Source organism: Staurois parvus, unplaced genomic scaffold (genome assembly GCF_062004578.1).
Source record: "Staurois parvus isolate SC_StPar_1 unplaced genomic scaffold, SC_StPar_1.0 ptg000013l, whole genome shotgun sequence".
NCBI classification, from domain to species: Eukaryota; Metazoa; Chordata; class Amphibia; order Anura; family Ranidae; genus Staurois; species Staurois parvus.
In genome coordinates this window covers 12744378-12765113 of record NW_028317809.1, presented here as the reverse complement: position 1 = coordinate 12765113, position 20736 = coordinate 12744378, and the positions used below count along the sequence as shown (strand labels likewise).

Genomic DNA, 20736 nt, shown 5'->3' with positions numbered 1-20736 from the left:
AAAAGGAAAAAAAAGAACAAAAATGTGAAAAAAAGAAAAACGCAGCTACATCTATGGACCAGTAAGCTTCAATACTATCTAGATTTACTTTCATTCAAAATTTTTAGCAAAGGATGAAGTGAAAGGGCGCAAAGCATGAAGTGAAAGGGCGCAAAGCATGAAGTGAAAAGGCGCAAAGGATGAAGTGAAAGGGCGCAAAGCATGAAGTGAAAGGGCGCAAAAGGATGAAGTGAAAGGGGCGCAAAGGATGAAGTGAAAGGGCGCAAAGGATGGAGTGAAAGGGCGCACAGGATGAAGTGAAAGGGCGCAAAGGATGAAGTGAAAGGACGCAAAGCATGAAGTGAAAGGGCGCAAAGGATGAAGTGAAAAGGCGCAAAGCATGAAGTCAAAGGGCGCAAAGGATGGAGTGAAAGGGCGCACAGGATGAAGTGAAAGGGCGCAAAGGATGAAGTGAAAGGACGCAAAGCATGAAGTGAAAGGACGCAAAGCATGAAGTGAAAGGGCGCAAAGGATGAAGTGAAAGGGCGCAAAGCATGAAGTCAAAGGGCGCAAAGGATGAAGTGAAACGGCGCAAAGCATGAAGTCAAAGGGCGCAAAGGATGAAGTGAAAGGGCTCGTCCCATTTCCTCATATGTGCAGTTGCACATTAACGACAGCTACTTCATTTAAAACCGCTTTCAAGAACAACGACAACCACAACATGGCCGCGCACGCAGCAGCCTGATACACACGCCCTCCCCAATATGGCGGAGCGCCTTAAGTTGACGTACGTCCGCTAGGGTCGTCGTGACGTGAGGTCGTCGCTAGTTCGGTGTCCTTGGTTGTTGGAAGATCATGGGTTACTGGGATATTCCGGACGGAACGAAGTGCGGGGAAAAGACATGGCTGACGACGAAGATAGCCACGGGGCTGGGTATGGGGCTTGCAGTACGAGAGGGATGGGCTGTATGTTGGGTGTATCGCAGGACAGGCAGGTGTGTGTGGCCTATGGAAGAGAACTTGTGCTTGGACCGTGTGTGCTCTCATTGGATTGTGTACGGCTTAAAGGGACCGTGTCACCAGAATGAAATGACAGTGCACCCTGTACTCTGGGGCCTTATGCATTTGGGTGCATGAGGCTGTACACCAGTGTTGCCATCCTGCCAAATTGAAATTCCCAGCCACAACACCCAAACTGTATTTTCACAGCTGACATTCCAAAACTTACAAAATTACAGTTAAGTGCAGATTTTGGTATTTAAGCTACATTGATTATCAGTGCCTGTCATAGTGCAGACTGCTTCTCCCTTTTAGGGTCCCGGTGCGGACTGCTTCTCCCTTTTGGGGTCCCGGTGCATTCTGTGCAAAAATCATGTATATAAATGTGATTTTGCCTTCTGCTACTGTGTGGGGGGCACGCATGTCTTGTCAGAGCACCATTTCTGCTGTGATTGGACACAGCAGAAGCTCATCAACAGGTGCTGTCCATTGGATGAGTTCCGGTACCTGTTGATCTCCAAGGAGACACATAACACAGCTCTGACTGTGTAAAAAAATGCAGAACTGTGTTATGTCAAGGGCAATCTGCTAGATTTTACTCAGGGAATAAAATCTAGCAGATTGCCTAGTAAAAAGAGAACACTGTACACACAAACAGTGGCTAGACACACAATTAACCCTTTGATCGCCCTAAATGTTTAACCACTTCCCAGCTAGTGTCATTAATACAGTGACAGTGTATATTTTTAGCACTGATCACTGTTTTGGTGTCACTGGTTCCCACAAAGTGTCAGTGTCGGGCTGTCCACTGTAATATTCCACAAAGTGTCAGGCTGTCCACCACAATATTGCACTCCTGCCATAAGTCGCTGATCGCCATCATTACACATATATATAAAAAAATATAGCGTCTACAAATGGTTTATATACACTGGAATTTATATATATATATATATATATATATATATATATATATATATATATATATATATATATAAAAATTCCAGTGTATATAAACCATTTGTAGACGCTATGTTTTTGTTTTGTTTTTTTTTACATTTTTATTTGATGTTTTAAAGACAGAAAGTAAAAGTGTTTGACATTTTAAAAAAAACAAACAAATTAAGTGTTTTTTCATTTATAGCACAAAAAATAACCCAGAGGTGATCAAATACCACTAAAAGAGAGCTCTATTTGTGAGGAAAAAAGACATCAATTTAATTTATGTACAGTGTTGCATATTTGAACCTTACAAACTAAGACTGGGATGCCATTAAACTTCATGGCAGGAGAGTGATCAATCCTCTTAAAGTGAAGGATGTTTCTTTACTTCGGTGCATGCTATGCTATTCAGCATTGTGCATGAGAGCAGTGGCTCTCTCTCTCCCCCCTCATAGGCTCAGAGACAATCACAGCCAGTGAGGAGAGAGCGGGGGTGGGGCTGAGGCTTGCTCTGTATGTATGTCAATGGACACACAGAGCACCCCTACACAGGGTGCCACCTTAACAAGCAGTTTGCTATGGGGGTGGGGGCATTCAGCAAGGGGAAGCAGCCAGGAGCACCAGCTTGGTACCCCAGAAAGGGAGAATTGGGGTTTTTCTGTGCAAAACCATTACATGGAGCAGGTAAGTATGACATGTTTATTTTAAAAAATAAAAATTGTAGATTTACAATTACTTTAACCTCCCTGGAGATGAGTATCATTGCCTGTGAAAAAAAAAAAAGAAAAGGGGGCTGAACTAACATTAACCCCTTCACGCCGGATCGTCCCAGCGTGAAGAGGAGTTCCTGCGCCGGGAGGTGGACGGAGCTTAGTGTCATGTGGCCGCCGTGACGTCACAGCCGGTCACATGATCGGGAAAGGTCCTGATCGAAAGAGCGGACTGGGACCTTTTTGTGAGTACCGCACATGTGTGCTGGGAGCGCGCAGGGCGCGCGCTCTCAGCACATATGTTTTTTGTTACATGAACGCAAATGTGCGGCCGCTCGGCGTCTAGGCCCAGACGCCGGGAGGCCGCACGTTTGCATGCGGCCGGCGTGAAGGAGTTAAGATATTTGAAATTTCATGCATTTACATTGGTCTGTCACTCTCTCATATCAAGCACACCTAAACCATGTATTCAAGTCGACACTTTCAACAGGTTACTGTTGGAAGGATAGGCAGGTGAACAAAACCTGCCATGACCAAAAAACATTTGGAGGCTGCTATTACTGATTTTTCCTACTGAAAATGCTAGCTGCTTTGTCATGCTCACCTTCTGCTAAACTATAATATTCATCTTTTTTCCCCTTTAGGTGTGATGGGATCTACATATCACGTAGTCATTTTCCAACCTAAGACAGTAATGGAGGGCATTAAAAGAGCAGGAGGTGCAACTCTTACTATGGGTATGTTTTAATGAAAGTATTTGGAAATATCACTATGAACCTATTTGATCCAGTAAATGTAAGAGACTGTGTTATCGGACATTAGTCCTGTGTTTCTGGCATCATTTTGAGATGTTTTTAATAATATTCAAAGTTCACTGGGCAGTGCAGTTGACTTCCTTTTTGCATTTGGCCTGCTTCAAGTAGATTTTGTATTCCCATTGACTTAGGTATAGGAATTCAAAACCAGTTTCATGCAAACAAAAGCAGGGCTTTGGACTTTCTTTTTTTTTTTTTTCTTTAACCACTTGCCATCCAGAGGATTTACCCCCTTTCCTTACCCGGCCTCTTATTGCTACTCGGCGCTGCACTAATTCAGCTGATAATTGCGCGGTCATGCAATGCTGCACCCAAAATTTACATCCTTTTTTCACACAAATAGAGCTTTCTTTCAGTGGTATTTGATCACCTGTGCGCTTTTTATTTTTCACGCTATAAACAAAAAAAGACTAAAAATTTTGAAGCTATAAAAAATATATAGTAAACTCAAAGTTGGTTATAAATTAGGCTAAAATGTATTCTGTTACATGTTTTTGGTAAAAAAAAATCCCAATCAGTATATATTGATTGCTTTGTGTGAAAGTTATAGCGTCTACAAACTATGGTATACCGTATTTTTCGCTCCATAAGACGCACCTGACCATAAGACGCACCTAGGTTTTAGAGGCAGAAAACAGGAAAAAAAAATTCTGAACTAATGGACTGCAGACATAGTACAGGAGATGACCAGAGACTGCGGACACAGTACAGGGGATGACCAGAGACTGCGGACACAGTACAGGAGATGACCAGAGACTGCGGACAGCACAGGGATGACCAGAGACTGCGGACACAGTACAGGAGATGACCAGAGACTGCAGACACGGTACAGGAGATGACCAGAGACTGCAGACACAGTACAGGAGATGACCAGAGACTGCGGACAGCACGGGGATGACCAGAGACTGCGGACAGCACGGGGATGACCAGAGACTGCGGACAGCACGGGGATGACCAGAGACTGCGGACAGCACGGGGATGACCAGAGACTGCGGACAGCACGGGGATGACCAGAGACTGCGGACAGCACGGGGATGACCAGAGACTGCGGACAGCACGGGGATGACCAGAGACTGCGGACAGCACGGGGATGACCAGAGACTGCGGACAGCACGGGGATGACCAGAGACTGCGGACAGCACGGGGATGACCAGAGACTGCGGACAGCACGGGGATGACCAGAGACTGCGGACAGCACGGGGATGACCAGAGACTGCGGACAGTACAGGAGATGACTGCTGACCTTTGGGGAGGTGGGGAGCGGGTACCTGAATTTGACAGGTACCCGCTCTTACTTCCGCAGAGTTGTTCTTTCATCTTACCTGTTCCTCTATCCAGCCGCGTGCTGTCTTCCCGGCTTCTGTAGTGTGGGCGCTCGGCATGACAGCCGGGTGCCCAGTGCACATGAGCGAGAAGCACTTGCGCTTTGTGATTGGTCCGGCGACTTCCGGGATCTGTCATGTGTCCCAGGTACCGCCTTACCATTCACAAAAAGCACCGCTTCTTGCGCATGCGCACTTGGCACCCGGCTGTCAAGCCCAGCGCCCACACTACAGAAGCCGGGAAGACAGCACGCCGCTGGATAGAGGAACAGGTAAGGTCAAAGAACAACTCCGCGGAAGTAAGAGCGGGTACCTGTCAAATTCAGGTACCCGCTCCCCCCCCCCCCCTCCCCAAAGGTCAGCAGTCATCTCCATAAGGTCCCACTGCAGAGCTGAGCGGCCGGCCCGGTATTCTGACGCGGCGGTGGAAATACCGGACCGGCTGCTCCATATTCGCTCCATAAGACGCACTAACATTTTCCCCCCTTTTTTGGGGGGAAAAAGTGCGTCTTATGGAGAGAAAAATACGGTAGATACTGCAATTTACGACTTTTTTTGCTATACAGCGCTGCGCTAGTTTAATGGACAATTGCGCGGTTATGCAATACGGTACATAAATGAAATTTATGTCCTTTTTGTCACACAAATAGAGCTTTCTTTTGGTGGTATTTGATCACCTGTTCACGTTTTATTTTTGGCACTATAAACAAAAACATTTTTGAAGAAAAATTTTTTTTTTGAAAAAAACAATATTTTCTCATTTCAGTCATAAATAGCCAAAAAAACTAAAATTTTGTCATAAATTTAGGCCAAAATGTATTCTGCTACATGTTTTTGGTTAAAAAAACCCCAGTAAGTGTACATTTATTGCTTTGTGTGAAAATTATAGCGTCTACAAACTATGGAATTTACACAGCATTTACTTTCTGACTGCCCATCACATTTCATGAGGTGCTAAAATGCCAGGATAGTACAAACACCTTCAAATGACCCCTTTTCATAAAGTAGACACCCTAAGCTATCTGCTGAAAGGCATATTGAGTCCATGGAAGATTTATTTATTTTTTTTCCACAAGTTTCTGGAAAATGACAAAAACATATATTTTTTTTGTACACAAAGTTGTCATTTAAATGATTTATTTCTCGCACAAGCCATGGGTATATGTGGAATTACACCCCAAAATACATTCTGCTACTTCTACCGAGTATGAGGATACCACACGTGTGAGACTTTTTGGGAGCCTAGCCACATACAGGAGCCTGAAATCCAATGACCACTTTGAAAGCCTGCAGGTGCGTAACTTCCTCATTTCACTTCCTCAATACCTATCACGGTTTCGAAGGCCCAAGCATGCCAGGATAGCACCACCCCCCCCCCCCCCCCCAAATTACTCCTTTCTGGAAAGTAGACACCCCAAGGAATTTAAAAAGAGGCATGGTGAGTATTTTGCAGATCTAATTTTCTCTCACAAGGTTTTGAAATATAAAAAAAATAGAAAAAATATTTTTGTTTTTTTCCTCTTCGTTTTCCAAAAACTTGTGGCAACAAATGAGATCTGCAAAATACTTACCATGCTTCTTATCAAATTCCTTGGGGTGTCTACTTTCCAAAAAGGGGTCATTTGGGGGGGGGTTAGGTTCTACCCTGGCATTTCCGGGCCTCCGAAACTGTGATATGTAGTCTGGAAGTGTAATGAGGAAGTAAAGCCCTTTAAAAGCCTGAAGGTGCTTATTGGATTTTGGGGTCCTGTACTTGGCTAGACAGCCAAAACGTCTCGCATGTGGTACCCCCATACTCAGGAGAAGTAGCAGAATGTATTTTCGGGAGTAATTCCACATATACCCATGGCATGTGTGAGCAGTAAATCATTTAAGTGACAATTTTGTGTAAAAACAAAAAAAAAACAAAAAAAAAACATTTTTTGTCATTTTCCAAAAACTTGTGGTAAAAAAAATAATTCTTCTATTGATTCAACATACCTCTCGGCAAATAGTTTGGGGTGTCTACTTTCCAAAAAGGGGTTGTTTTGGGGGGTGGGGGTATTTTATGCTCAGCATTAGAAGTTTATGCCACACATCATTCACTCTTCTAACCACCTGAAGACCAAGCCTTTTCTGACACTTTTTGTTTACATGAAAAAAATCCGTCTTTTTTGCTAGGAAATTAATTTAAGTTATTTTGATTTTTTTAATTATTTTTACTGTCCTTTTTTTAATTATTTTTTTTTTATTACTTTTAATGCTATAACAGGGAATGCAAATATCCCCTATAACTTCAATGGGCATTGTCATATATTCTTTTTTTGAGAAATCTGGGGTCTATCAGACTCTAGATCTCTCTTCTGCCCTTACGTTATTTAATCAAACCAAAATCGGTGTGATCAAATGCTTTCCAAATTTACAAAAGGTGCTGTTTATATCTTGCGAAACTGAAGTGATGAAATGCTTGTAGCTTCCAAATTCTTAGGCTATAGAGATGATTGGTACCATTCTGGTCTCCAATCAGCTCTATGGTAATCTGGCAGAAACACCAGCTGCATTCTCAGGTTCCCCTTATGGCACGGGACTGCCCGAGAAGGCCATGGGAGGGAGGGTATTGTCTCCCAGTGCTTGTAAAAGCAATCCTGCAGTTAGTTAGCCCCTAGGATTGCTTTTACATGAAAGCTGATCACCAGCTGAAAAAAATTATACCAGGATGATGCCTGCAGCTATAGGCATCATCCTGGTATAACCACTCAAAGTCCAGTGATGTACCAGCATGTCGCTGGTCCTTGTTGGGTATATATGCTACGTCCTTTTGTGTTTTTTTTGTTTTTTTGTATGCAGCCTGTGGACTGAATGAAAAAAAGAGAAGAAATCTCTGCCAAAAAAAAGTGTGTGGTATGCCCACCATTAAAATATACTGCCCTGCATCCACCCACTTCTAATGGTGGGCACACATTAGGTCACACTTTGTCACAAATGCCAGTTCCAAGATTGTACAAATGTCTAAATAGTGGCACACTTGAATAAAAATTGTCCACGTATAAGTGGTACCCCATATGGAGAAAGGATGACACCAAGTCCCAAACTATCTTGCCACTGCTTCCCATGTAGTCTGGGCATCCGGGGGGCTCCACGTGACTATCTTTTCCCTCGTAAAACCGAAACGCATAACTATAGCCTGTTGCCCTCTCACAGGTCTTCTACATCTTGACCCCATATCTGGCATACTTGCAGGGGAGAAATTTTTGAACGCAAGGCGGCCAGAAAAATTAATTAGGGACTCATCAACGTAGATATTTTGCTGGGGAGTATAGACATCTGCAAATGTTTGATTAAGGAGATTTGCGAGGGGCTGAATTTCGTGGAGCCGGTCAAATTCAGGGTCACCCCGAGGATGACAGAGTGTATTGTCGCTGAAATGCATAAAACACATTATACTCTCATATCTATGCCTGGCCATGGCAGCAGAGAACACGGCATATGATGAATCGGGTCTGTGGACCAATACAACCGCAATTCATTTCTTTTAGTAATGCCCATATTGAGGGTTAGGCCCCCCAAAAAAAGTAAATTCGGAAACCGTAATGGGTTTCCATGCGAATGGTCTGGCAAGGTTTGAATTTTGGTTGGCGGCGATAAATTGTTGTGCATATAAATTGGTTTGATCTACAATCAACGCATAGTTATTCCGTGAAAAACAGCTCCAAACATCAAGGGGAGTAGTTAAATTTTCTATTTCCACCTGAATTCCGGGTTGGGCAGTGAACGGGGGAAGTACAAGTGCTGCAAAATTTGTGGACTGCCAATCGGGATTTGCAAGCACATCCAGAAGGATACTAAGGGCTCTATGGGCCTGTGTGCAAATTCTTAGTGGCTGCGGGACAATACTTGTGCTCACCACCGCACCAGTTTGTACTGCACTTATGGGATTCACCACGTCACCAAGTCATACTGCAGTGCTGGTATTATTATACAGGATTTATATAGCGCCAACAGTTTGCTCAGCGCTACAATATAACGGGAGACAATACAGTTCAATACAAGAGGGATAGGAGGGCCTGATCCTGGGAGCTTACAATCTAAGAGGCTGTATATGAGAGTCATCAAAATTTACCAGCAAGTGCTAACAGAGATCAGGCCTGATTCTGCGAACACTGCGGTTTTGTGTGTAATATATCAAGTGACAGTGTCCTACTGACACTGCACTTGCTGTGGGAGAAGGGGGGGTAAGCGTAGTGGCTAAATGCAGGTGCTGGCAGGTGTCAGAGCTGATCCCGCTAATGCTGCGTTTTTGGGGAATCTATACTAATGTGAACGCTGGTATAGTGCTGATCTGATCAAAGATATTGATCCGTTGAGACACTAGCAATGGAGATTTATTGTGTATGAGCGTGTTGCTGGCAATCAAGGGGTTAAATGTGATGACTGGTGTACTGACAGCAACCTGACGCTATCTGGGAGGGGCGTGAAAACCACGGGAGCACAAATCACGTATATGTGATTTTGTGTACCTGTGCCGCCCTGTACCAGTATTTCTGCTATAGGGTGGTCAGGAAGCGGTTACAGAAGTAGTTTGTTACGTCGCTGCGTTACTTTAACTGACAGTGTGTTAGGAGCTGACAGGGCGCAGAGGTGCAGTGTAAACACTGCAGCCGTGCTCTCTGTCGAGTGCTGCTAATCACTGGGTGCCGGCAGGTAATGACCCGCGCGGGATCCGGTGATGGACACCCTCTGCCATGATCGGCGGCGCAGGTAGGGCGGCGCGCGCCCCCTAAATGTTTTGCTAGACGCCGTTTTTTTACGTGCTCTAGCACGGCGGTGCCGCCCTTCTGCAGTATATACACTGGCAGGGAGGCAAGTGGTTAAACTACTACTTGTCCAAAGGTATAAATCAGAGTCCCAATCTACTTGTCAAAATAAAAATAATAATTTTTGTCAGGATGGAAAATATGAAGAGTTGATGTTTATTAGGCAGAGATGCTTTTTAGGAATGTCGGGGAGTTTTAAAAATGAAAGGGGCTTTATGGCGACTTAAACTTCTATTATTGTTTTTAATTTTTTGTTAACAAAATTCTTACAACCCCTAAATATTATTTATTTATTTATTTTTTTAAAGCAGGAGCCCTAGAGAATAAATTGGTGGGTGTTGCAATTTTTTTATGTCACACAGTATTTGCGCAGCAGTTTTTTTTAAACCATTTTTTGGGGGAAAACGCACTTTTTTAATTTTAATGCAACAATTACAATAGCTTTAACCCAATGTTTTGGTAAAACTTTAAAATTGCGCACGCCTATGCAACAGCAGGAAATTACATAAATTCTATTATCTGTCCATCTAGGTGAGTCTTCAAAAGCCTTTACAGGTTACCACTTTAGATTTACACAGGGCTAGTGCTAGAATTATTGCCCATGATCTGATGTTCGCGGTGATGTCTCACGTGTGGGTTAATTGTGGTTCGTATGTGTGCGGGACCAACACATGCATTTGCATTTGTGCTAGATCACAGGGTGACATGGGTGCTTTAGATTTTTTTTTTTTTAATTTTATTATTTTTACGCTGTCGCTTTAAATTTGTTTACATTCCTTGTGACAGCAAGAAAAAAAAAATCTAAACATACCTTGTGTCAGCAAGGCATTGACAGGTACTCTTTATGGTTCCCAGATCCCTCCTCTGATCTTTAAAAGCATTTGATTATACCAAGTCAGTGTGATCAAATGCTTTCCATTTTTAAAAATGGTGCCAGTTACATCCGAGGAAACTGGAAGTGATGTATGCGCATCACTTTCTTTTTCCTATATCATAGAAGTGGACAGAGTGGTTCTGGTCTTTGTCTCCCTCTACGATCAGTTGGCAGAAGCAGCGGCTAGTCAATCGGGTGTTGCTACTACAGGGGGTTAGAGTCAACAGTCGGCTCTCTTGTAAGAGCATTCCGAGCGGCTAACTGGCCGCTGGATAGCTTTTACAAGCAGAGGGTGGAGACGTCTTTCCCCTCCTAGTGCCTGTCGTGGGCTGTCCCGCTAAATGAAAAAAAATTCTTGTCCGGCACTTGGAACTGTCCCGGGTGATAGCAATTGAACATCCCTGTCCTTTGTGTGGAATTCCTGGTGTTCCTGCCAGTCCCTCTGCTTTCTTATTAAAAACTGACCATGTTAGGCATGAAAGGACAGCATGGTCAGGTTTTTGCTTGTGCTGAGAACTGAGCCTGCTTTTCTCCAATGATCAGAGTTGTGCTGACATGCCCCCGTTGCACAACCATTCACTGGGAATCAGCGTACAGTGGTTTCTCTCCCATAGCTTCTTATGCAGCTGATGGTATGTGATCACATATATATAAAGGGGGAAAACAAGTATTTTATAATGATTTTTATATCTATATACAAATGCTTTGCTTTTCATTTCTGCTTTAAACTGAATGGATTGTTTTACACAGTGAGGGTTCACACTGATATTCTTCGGCAGCCCTTGTGTCGGCTTGGTGTCACTACATGAATGGTTATGGTTTTTCAACTTTTTGGTCCTTGCCTCCGGCTGTTTGCACATTGGAGGCAACCCCCTTGTGGGGTTGTTATTGCATACTTGATTGGTATGGAACTGGCAGTCTTGTTTTTGGACTTTTGAAAGGATCCCCCCTTGTGCCTTTTTTTTGCATGGTTTTTGGTTCCTGGATGGACACCCCTGATATTGTTTCCCTGTTGATTTTTCCCATAGTTTAGACTTGTGCTAAGTCTGTTCAGACATTGTAGGCACTAATTGTGCTAGACAAATAATTTCTTGTCGTCCTATTAAACAAGGGATCTTTATGAAGCCAATTCTTTTCTTGCATGCAGTCTTCTTGAATTCCTTTGTGTCATCCTCTTGGTCAGGTTTTCATCCTATCCTGGGTGCTGCGCATGGTTTGATTGTGTGCAGTGAGCATTGTGCAGGCTCAGTCACAATGCAATTCCTTTGGCTAGCTGGACATAACTGCTATTAAAGCTATGTTTTAAGGCATTTATGTGCATTTGTTGTTTAAGAGGTTACTCTTTCCTGTCTGGCCCTAATTGGGTAGTGAGGGATTTTAACCACCTCCCGTCCGGCCGTTGTATAGAAAAGGCTGGACGGTGGCACTGCAGGGTCGGGTGGACGTTTAGAAATGGCCTCCCCGCACCCTGCTTGTGCGCGCTCACTGGGAGCGTGCAGCACCGCAATCCGGTTGCCGCTGTGTCCTCCAGACACAGTGAAACACCGATCGTCGGATGGGACCTCTGTATGAGGTCCCGATCATGTGATCGCTGACTGGCCAATCGGTGATCACATGCAAAGTAGTAGGCAAGATGTCACTTGTGACATCATTGCTTACTACGTGTGAAATCTGTGAATGATCACAGAGATCACATGGTACAAGGATATTCACAACAGCCTTGTATCATGTGACAAGCTGTGACAGCTCACTCAGTAGTTCTCAAGGGCTGCAAGAATGCAGACAGAGAGAGAAATTATTGCTTTTACATCCTATATGGGTGTAAAAGCAATCGGTGTAAAAAAAAAAAAAACTTCATCACCCCCCACAAGTAGTACAGTGTCACCATGGTGACAGTATGTAAAAAAAATTTTAATTTTTGGTTATAAACTAATTTTGGCTTTTTTTTTTAACTAAAAAGATAACGAAATAAATTTTGGCCAGGATTTATGATGAAATATTATTTATTTGCAACATTTTATAAGAAAAACACTTTTTTTCAAAATTTTTTGACTTTTTCATTTACATAGCAAAAAAACTAAAAATCCCAGCGGTGAATAAATACCACCAAAATAAAGTTTTTATCTGTCTCAAAGGTAAAAAATTCATTTGGGTACAGTGTTGCATGACCGCACAGTTGTCATTCAAAGTGTGATAGCGCTGAAAGCTGAAAATTGCCCTGGTCAGGAAGGGGGTAAAAGTGTCCGGACAGGAAGTGGTTAAGCAGCTTGTCAGTCTTTTTTTTTTTTTTTTTGTTTTGGGTTGTACAGCTCTGATTTGGATTTGGCTCAGATATTTTAGTTATTCTGGTGGATTCATTTGCATGCAGATGACTAGGGAGTTCTCCTTTTACTTGCTGACTGAACTATATTCATCTGTGGTTGCTCTGTTTGCCCGCCATTGCAGTCCATTGAGTGACAGTGTACCCCCATCTCGTTCTGTATGTTGTCATACCTTTCATACTGCTTGTTACAACTGAGTTGCAGGGAGAGTTGTGGTTCCTAGAGGCTGGCCTTAGATCTTTGTGCCTAGTGTGTAATTTTCCTGCAGGCAATATTTGCAGGAACCCATTGTTTATAAATAAGAAATGCTCCATCGGTCAGTGGGAAGTGTAAGAGTTGGGCTTTAACCGCTTCCTATCTGTCCGATAGCAGAAATACTGCTACAGGGCGGCACAGGTGCGCAAAATCACGTATGTGTGTATATATACGTGATTTCACATTTCTGGATAGGGGGCTCGTGCCCTACCCGAGCCGCCATTCTCACCCGCAACTGTCAATCACCGGGCCCCGGTTTTCCGATGATCACCAATGGGGAGGAGGACTGTATTGTTTACTAACAGTCCTCCTCTGTGTCAGCTCGGGCACACTGCTCTGGATGGCTCTGCACAGCCGTCCACTTCTGCCACCCCCCTCTGCCAATCCCTTCACTGGCTCCCGATTGCCCAACGCATTAAATTCAAATTACTAACTCTGACATACAAAGCCATTCATAACGCTGCCCCAAACTACCTCACTGACCTGATACCCAAATACCACCCTACCCGTGCTCTTCGCTCCACACAAGACCTCCTACTCTCTAGTTCCTTGGTCTCTTTCTCCCACGCCCGACTGCAGGACTTCTCCAGGACTTCCCCATCCTCTGGAACTCCCTAGCCCAATCCATCAGACTGTCACCTACCCTCCTCACCTTCAGGCGCACCCTGAAAACCCATCTCTTCAGGGCAGCCTAGCCTACCCCACCCTCACCTAACAGCCGTTCTCCACCACCACTCCTACCACTCCATCCCCCACAGCCACTTCCTCCTGTACCTCTACCCCCTCCCTCCTAGATTGTAAGCTCGAAAGAGCAGGGCCCTCGAACCCCTCATGTATTGTATTGTCTCATGTTCTGTCCCCCTACTTTAATGTACAGCGCTGAGCAAATCTTTTGGCGCTATATAAACACTGTATAATAATAATATATATCTCCATTTGTAACTGCTATAACTTTCACGTAAACCAATTAATTCACACATATTGGAATTTTTTTGACAAGATTTGATTTTTTTTTTTTACACATTTTAACTGCACATGTTTAATAGCAAAAAGTCAAAGATATTGTTTTTTTTTTTTTTCCTCCAAAATTGGCGCTTATTTTTTTTCATAGCGCAAAAAATAAAAAAACGCACAGGTAATCAAATACCACTGAAAGAAAGCTCAATTCATGGGGGAAAAAAAGGACATAAATTTAATTTGTGTGCAGGGTTGCACGACCGCGCAATTGTCAGAGTAATGCAGCGCCATAACGCAAAAAATGGCCTGGTCAGGAAGGGGGGTAAATCCTCAGGAGGGCAAGTGGTTAATCTCTGTACCTGGAAAATTTCAAAGGATTTTAAAAATAGACTTGGATGCTTTTCTAATTTGATGACATCCATAGTGCTATGTACAAATAAAAAGAATTAGAATGATTTGATGAAAGCAATTGATTGCCTTTGTCAGGGCAGGAAAGAATTTTAATTTGCAGAACAGAATTGCCCATAGAGGTTTTTTATTTTCTGCACCAAAACTGTTGAAGGCTGTAAGAAATAAAATCTAATAGGCATGTGTCTATCACATATAAAGTAACCTCGCATGTCAATGCAAGCCTCATTATGTTTGTAATTTAGTGATTGTTTATTCCTTCCTAGCTGCACTTGGCGCAATCTTTGGTATGACTACCTGTTTAACAGCCCAGATTCGTGAGAAGCCAGATGACGCGATAAACTATTTTATAGGGGGTTGTGCATCTGGTATCCTCCTAGGATTAAAAAGTAAGTTCATTTTTATTTTAAGTATTCTGTAGTAATAAATGTGTTTAACATCACTTATTGGTTTAGTCGAGTGACAGCAGCTATTATTATAGGGATACTATAGGGAATATATCTATATAAAGCGCAGGAGGATACTCCCATTTACTTCTGTAGTAATAACTGTGTTTGAACTGACGCATTGAAAGTGTAGAAAGAGGTGCAGTCAGTGGCGGACTGACCATTCGAGCACTCGGGCACTCCCTGAGGGCCTGGGGTCAGTGGGGGGGCCCCATAAAATGCCCCTGGTACCTAGGGTTGTAGGTTCGATTCCCAACCACGGCACCACCTGCCTGGAGTTTGCATGTTCTCCCTGTGCCTGCGTGGGTTTCCCCTGGGTACTCCGGTTTCCTCCCACACTCCAAAGACATGCTGGTAGGTTAATTGGCTCCTGTCTAAATTGTCCCTAGTATGTGTATGTATGAATGTAAGTTAGGGACCTTAGATTGTACGCCCCTTGAGGGTTAGGGATTGATGTGAATGTACTATATATATGTAAAGCGCTGCGTAAATTGACAGCGCTATATAAGTTCCTGAAAGAAAGAAATAATTGAAGCAAGGCATATATTGAGAATGGGATTAACCTACAATATTGCATGAAGGATTAGGTTTATACTTGCATTATTAGGTTTGATGATTTGTGGCTTTTTTTTTGTTTTTAATATTTTGGAGAACCCATTACTTTTACCCTTCTGCGATGCCTATCAAGTCAGTAGGTGATAAAACCTGTTAACATATAAAATTGAGCAGTAAATGGAGCTAATCTTAAAGACGGCACCATTACTGTTGTGACAAATACAGTAAAGGAGCGTATGTGGGTTTTTTTTTTTTTTTCCTTCTGTATTTTTAAAATGTTATGCTTAAAGCAACCCTGTCCCTAATACTAAAGAAATTTTACATAAAGTTATACCTGTAAATATTGGAACAATCATTGGATCCTGAAACAGACACTTAAAGGAGTGGGACCCCTTAGCTCTCACTGGTTGGTTTTTCCTGTCTACTGTGACAGGTGCTGGTTAGAGAAAGTGATTAGTGAGAGCTGCGATGGATGCAGGCCAACACTCCGGAAGCATCAGTTTCAGTGCAGAGTTCAGTAGAAGTTTTCTTGGGATCAAAGCTGCAAAAAAAGTACGTATTTACAGGTGTGGCTTTATTTAAATACTAAAGTGACAAGGTCACTTTATAACCCAACTTTAGCAGTGTTTTTTTGTTTTTAATGTCAGAGCAGGGTTAGAACCTCTATTCTGTATTAGAGGCAGCATGAGAAGATTTGTAATGCTGTCGCTGTGACATTCACTACATTTTCTGAACAGAAAGTAAGGGAGAAATATGCCTATTGAGGACACCGACAACAAGGAAATCATGGGAGAGATTCTGAACGTGTGACCATGCATTGTGGAACTCTTCACATGGGTCAGATGCGTTTTAAAAATCCTGCTTGCTGCATTTTTGGTGTGTTAAAAAAAAACGCTTATCCCCATTGAAATCTATGGAAAATGTGGCAAAACTCACCCACGGTGATGCTAAAAACGTGTATGCATTTTTGCCGCAGATCAGTGTGAATGTAGCCTTTCTGTACTCAATTGTATTTTGTTTATGTAAAATTAAGTTACAGACTACTTTTCTGTTCGCAGGTCACAGCTATGCAGTAGGGGCCCCCGCATGTCTTGCATTTGGAGGATTAGCTACTCTTGCCAAGGTAGCAAATAAAGAGGGATGGGTTTGGATTCCGTCTGAACCAAAACTCTGAAACATATTTTTGTCTTGTGATATTAGTGCTAAAAATAAATAAATATTGAATCCTAAACTGGTTTTACAAATTCACCTTTTTTGGTTGCTGTCGTGTAGACGGTATATACATTGGTCACTATCTGAGCAGATAAATGTGACAAATTGATATTGTGTTACTATTGTGATCTATAACCCTAGGTTCACATCTGTGTGGGTGGTGCCGCTGCGGATTCGCACAAAAATCCGTGCACCCACACAGAGGAATGCTGACCCGCGGCCAGGTGCCATTAATTCTAATGGCACATCACCCGCATTGGAAAACGCAACCGTACTGGGAACCGACGTTCCTGTGCGAGCTGCGATTTCCCAAGTAGTGCAGGGACTTCTTCCCTGCATGTCACGGGCACGGGAGTCCATTCAAATGAATGGGCTCTCGCGCCCGTGCAAAACGCGGCCCACACGGCCACATATATGTGAACCAGGGGTCAGTATGCTTCCCCACATGGAATAAGTAACCTTTTAGTTCGAGTAGATTCACATCAGGTGCGGTGGGACTGAGTTGAGCAGCTATTCCAGCACAATCCCACCGGAAGACGAGGCAAACTGCCTTGTCTTGTATGTGACCAGTTCACAACACTGCATTGCGGTGGCGTATGTACACTGGAGTATTTTTTTTTTTTTTTTTTTCCCAGTGCAGTGCAATCAGCCACTGTGTGACATTTCAATACAGTTTATTTAACTGCTTGCCTACAGGGCACTTATACCCCCTTCCTGCCCAGGCCAATTTCCAGCTCTCAGCGCTGTCACACTTTGACAATTGCGTGGTCATGCAACACTGTACCCATATGAAATTTTTATCATTTTTTTGTGACAGAGCTTTCTTTTGGTGGTATTTAATCACCTCTGGGTTTTTTTTATCTTTTCTTAAACCAAAAACCGATGAAAATTTTGGAAAAAAAAAAAAGTTTTTTCTTCGTTTTTGTTGTAAAATTTTGTAAACAAGTGATTTTTCTCCTTCACTGATGTGCGCTAATGAGGCTGCACTGGTGGGTGGCACTGAAAGGCAGCTCAGATGGGCACTGGCATGTGGCACTGTTCAGCACTGTCAGGTGGCACTTCTGGGGTCACACTGATCATCAGTGCCCTGATGATCAGTGTACATGTCCCCTCTGTGGAAAACCGATTACCGGCTCTCCTCTCAAGCTGTCAGCGTGACAGCTTCTGAGGAGAGAAATGCCAATAACCGGCATTTCCCTGTTTACATGTGATCAGCTGTGATTGGACACAGCTGATCACATGACCGAGCCGACATCTTCGTCTCTTTCCGTAGATCGGTGATCCGCTGTGTCCGAGGGACACAGCGTACCGCTGATCGCCGCGCTGCACGCTCCCTGAGCCGTGCATGCACAGTGAGAATGGAATGACGTCATGAATGAGCGAACCTCCTTGCGCCCGTCATTAGACTATATGGCGGGCGGGAGGTGGTTAAAAGAAAAAACAAGGAACACTGCAATGCGCCAAGTTCAGTGCATCAGTACTTATGGCACCATAGCACAACAGCTGGTGTTTATGGATCCTTAAAGTGTAATCGTCCTGACTCCTCTATCAAATCCCTCTCCTAACCAGTTGGAGAGCATTATAGTTTGGAATTTAGCTGAAATTAGAAACTAATTTTAACACTAGTTGTAGACATTGTAAAGAACATTTTAGCTATGGTGTCATGTTGACTGAAAAAGATCTGTGTACTTGCTTGGAGCACAATAGGACTCAATTCACTTCAGGTCTATTATGAATTTTAAGGGGGACCCTTTTTTTTTTTTTTTTACATACTGTCACCCTAGCAGTACAGTGTCACCTTGGTGACACTGTACTACTTGTGAGGGGGTGATGTTTTTTTTTTTTTTACACTTATTGCTTTTACACCCATAAAGCATGTAAATGCAATAATTTCTCCTCTCTAGCTGCAATCTTGCAGCCATTGAGAACTGAGTGAGCTGTGATTGGTCACAGGTTGTCACATGGTACAAGGCTGTTGTGAATAGCCTTGTACCATGTGACCTCTGTGATCATTCACAGATTTCACACGTAGTAAGCAATGATGTCAGAAGTGACATCTTGCTTACTACTCTGCATGTGATCACTGATTGGGACCTCGTACAGAGGTCCCGTCCGACGATTGGTGTTCCCCTGTGTCCGGAGGACACAGCGGGCACCGGATCGCGGTGCTGCTTGCTCCCAGGGAGTGCGTGCAAGCAGGGGACAGGGAGGCCGTTTATAAACGACCACCCGACCCTGCACTGCCACCATCCGGCCGTTGATATACAACGGCCGGACTGGAGGTGGTTAAGAGAGTAACATGCAGCCAGGAAAGTTCAATGATACAGTAGCAAACATGACCAACTGGACCAAAAAGACTAATCAGGAGCCTAGACTAAAATCTTCAACTCAAGGAGAACCCAAGCAGAAAAATACTGTAGGAGGTGCAAAACTCCAAATAGAGTTCACTTCTAATGAGGATTGCAGAGGACAGGATCCTCATCTTTCAGTGCAAAATATGTAGGAAATGACTACCTTGTAGGAAGACATATAAAGAACTTCCCGAAGGTGAAACCAGAACAATGGGGAAAAATATGAAACGCTCAGAGAACAAAAGACTTCCATCCTCCTAGGACTATTTGATATCACATTAATGCTCTAATAGGAGTTGTAGATATTAAACACAATTTACGTTTTGATAAAACCAAAAAGGTTAACAACGTTGTTTTACCTCACTCATAATTTTTCTGTGTTCTATTGAACTGCTTTAAGTAATGTTTTGTAGTGTGCTGACCTCTAGTGTAGGTTTTGGGCCACTACAACTTGTTTATTAATGTGATTTTGGTATCTTCCTCTGCCCTCCCCTCCTGTTTATTGGTAGTTGGTTTAGTCTTAGCTAGACCCTCCCCACTTCTTCCTCATTCAGTATTTGTTATTCAGAGGCAGGGTTTAGGGAAGTTATCTTCTTAGACTGGGAAAACATCCTCTGTACTAAAATTATCTGATGTAAAATGGTGTTGGATTCAACTTCTGTGTCTAATTGAAATGTTAAGCTGCCTGTGGATGGTGCCAAGTCAGCAGCTGACACATGGTCTTCACAGGCTGGGTCCAAGGAGGTATGTCAATGCATAAAGCGGCATTTAAAACGGAACACAGGTGGCTATATCATAAAGTGCTTACAGGTGACTACATCAAATCAAAAACATCACACTCATAACAAATGAAGTCCATCAAAATGATAAAGTATTTTGGGGAGTAGATGAAACATCTATAGTGTCCAGAACTGAGATGAAAATGACCACACCCAGTAATACTCTCCCTATGGTGACCATCTCATTTTATGACATGAAGCCCTTAAAGTAGTGGAGGGGTTATAACCCCTGTCAGATTTGACATCTGTCCCATTGAGGAAATTCACATTCACTCCCTGTCCTACAGCCAAAATAGGAAGTGAGGGAATTCCTTGGGGGCCCCCAAGGTCACCAGGACTAAAGTCCCCATGGGAAGATTTCCCCTACTTTTCTGGGGACAACCCAAAATTTGAGATTTTCTTTTAGTTTCACTGTCAACAATAATGGTAAACAGGACAAATAGGGCGAATCCCCGATGGGGGCACAGACAGTTTTTATAACTGACAGGTGTGCAAGTCCAGTCTCCACTCTATCCAAAAATAAACTTTTTTCCCTATAAACTGTCACTGAATAAGACATAATAGTAAAAATTAAAAATAGTATAAGTGAATAAATTCTCCACTCTCTATGAATCTTGTAACACCTATACAGCTTCCAAATTAAAAAAACCAACGATGTCCTGAAGAAAAGGGACAAAATATCCAGATAATCATTGTGCAAAAATCTTTATTAATCCTAAAAGCATATAAAAAAAAAAGCACACATATTCATGTGATTTTCCTATGATCAATAGGAAATACTTCACTTCTATACAGGGATGCACACACTGCTTACAATAATGATATGCACGTGGCCTCCAGTGTGCTATGAAGTCACAAGCTCCCAACTCCACCTAATGTGTTTGGTCCAATGATCTTCATCATGACTCCTGACAAAGCTGATTGAACAATCACACCAATCGATCGTTAAATCCATATTGACTTTGAGGGTTGTTAATTTCATAAAAAGCAATCACAAATTCAAATAGTGATGGAATCG

The 20736-nt window shown here is 43.0% G+C and overlaps 1 protein-coding gene across 1 annotated transcript; it reads left to right on the top strand.

Annotated features, from left to right (window-relative positions):
* The first annotated feature begins 755 nt into the window (after positions 1-755).
* Positions 756-16607, top strand: NDUFA11 (NADH:ubiquinone oxidoreductase subunit A11). The gene is made up of 4 exons (XM_089675739.1): positions 756-913; positions 3275-3367; positions 14642-14764; positions 16435-16607. Exons 1-4 carry the CDS (start codon positions 835-837, stop codon positions 16548-16550), a joined length of 411 nt encoding a protein of 136 aa, XP_089531865.1. The 5' UTR covers positions 756-834; the 3' UTR covers positions 16551-16607.
* The last annotated feature ends 4129 nt before the right edge of the window (positions 16608-20736 follow it).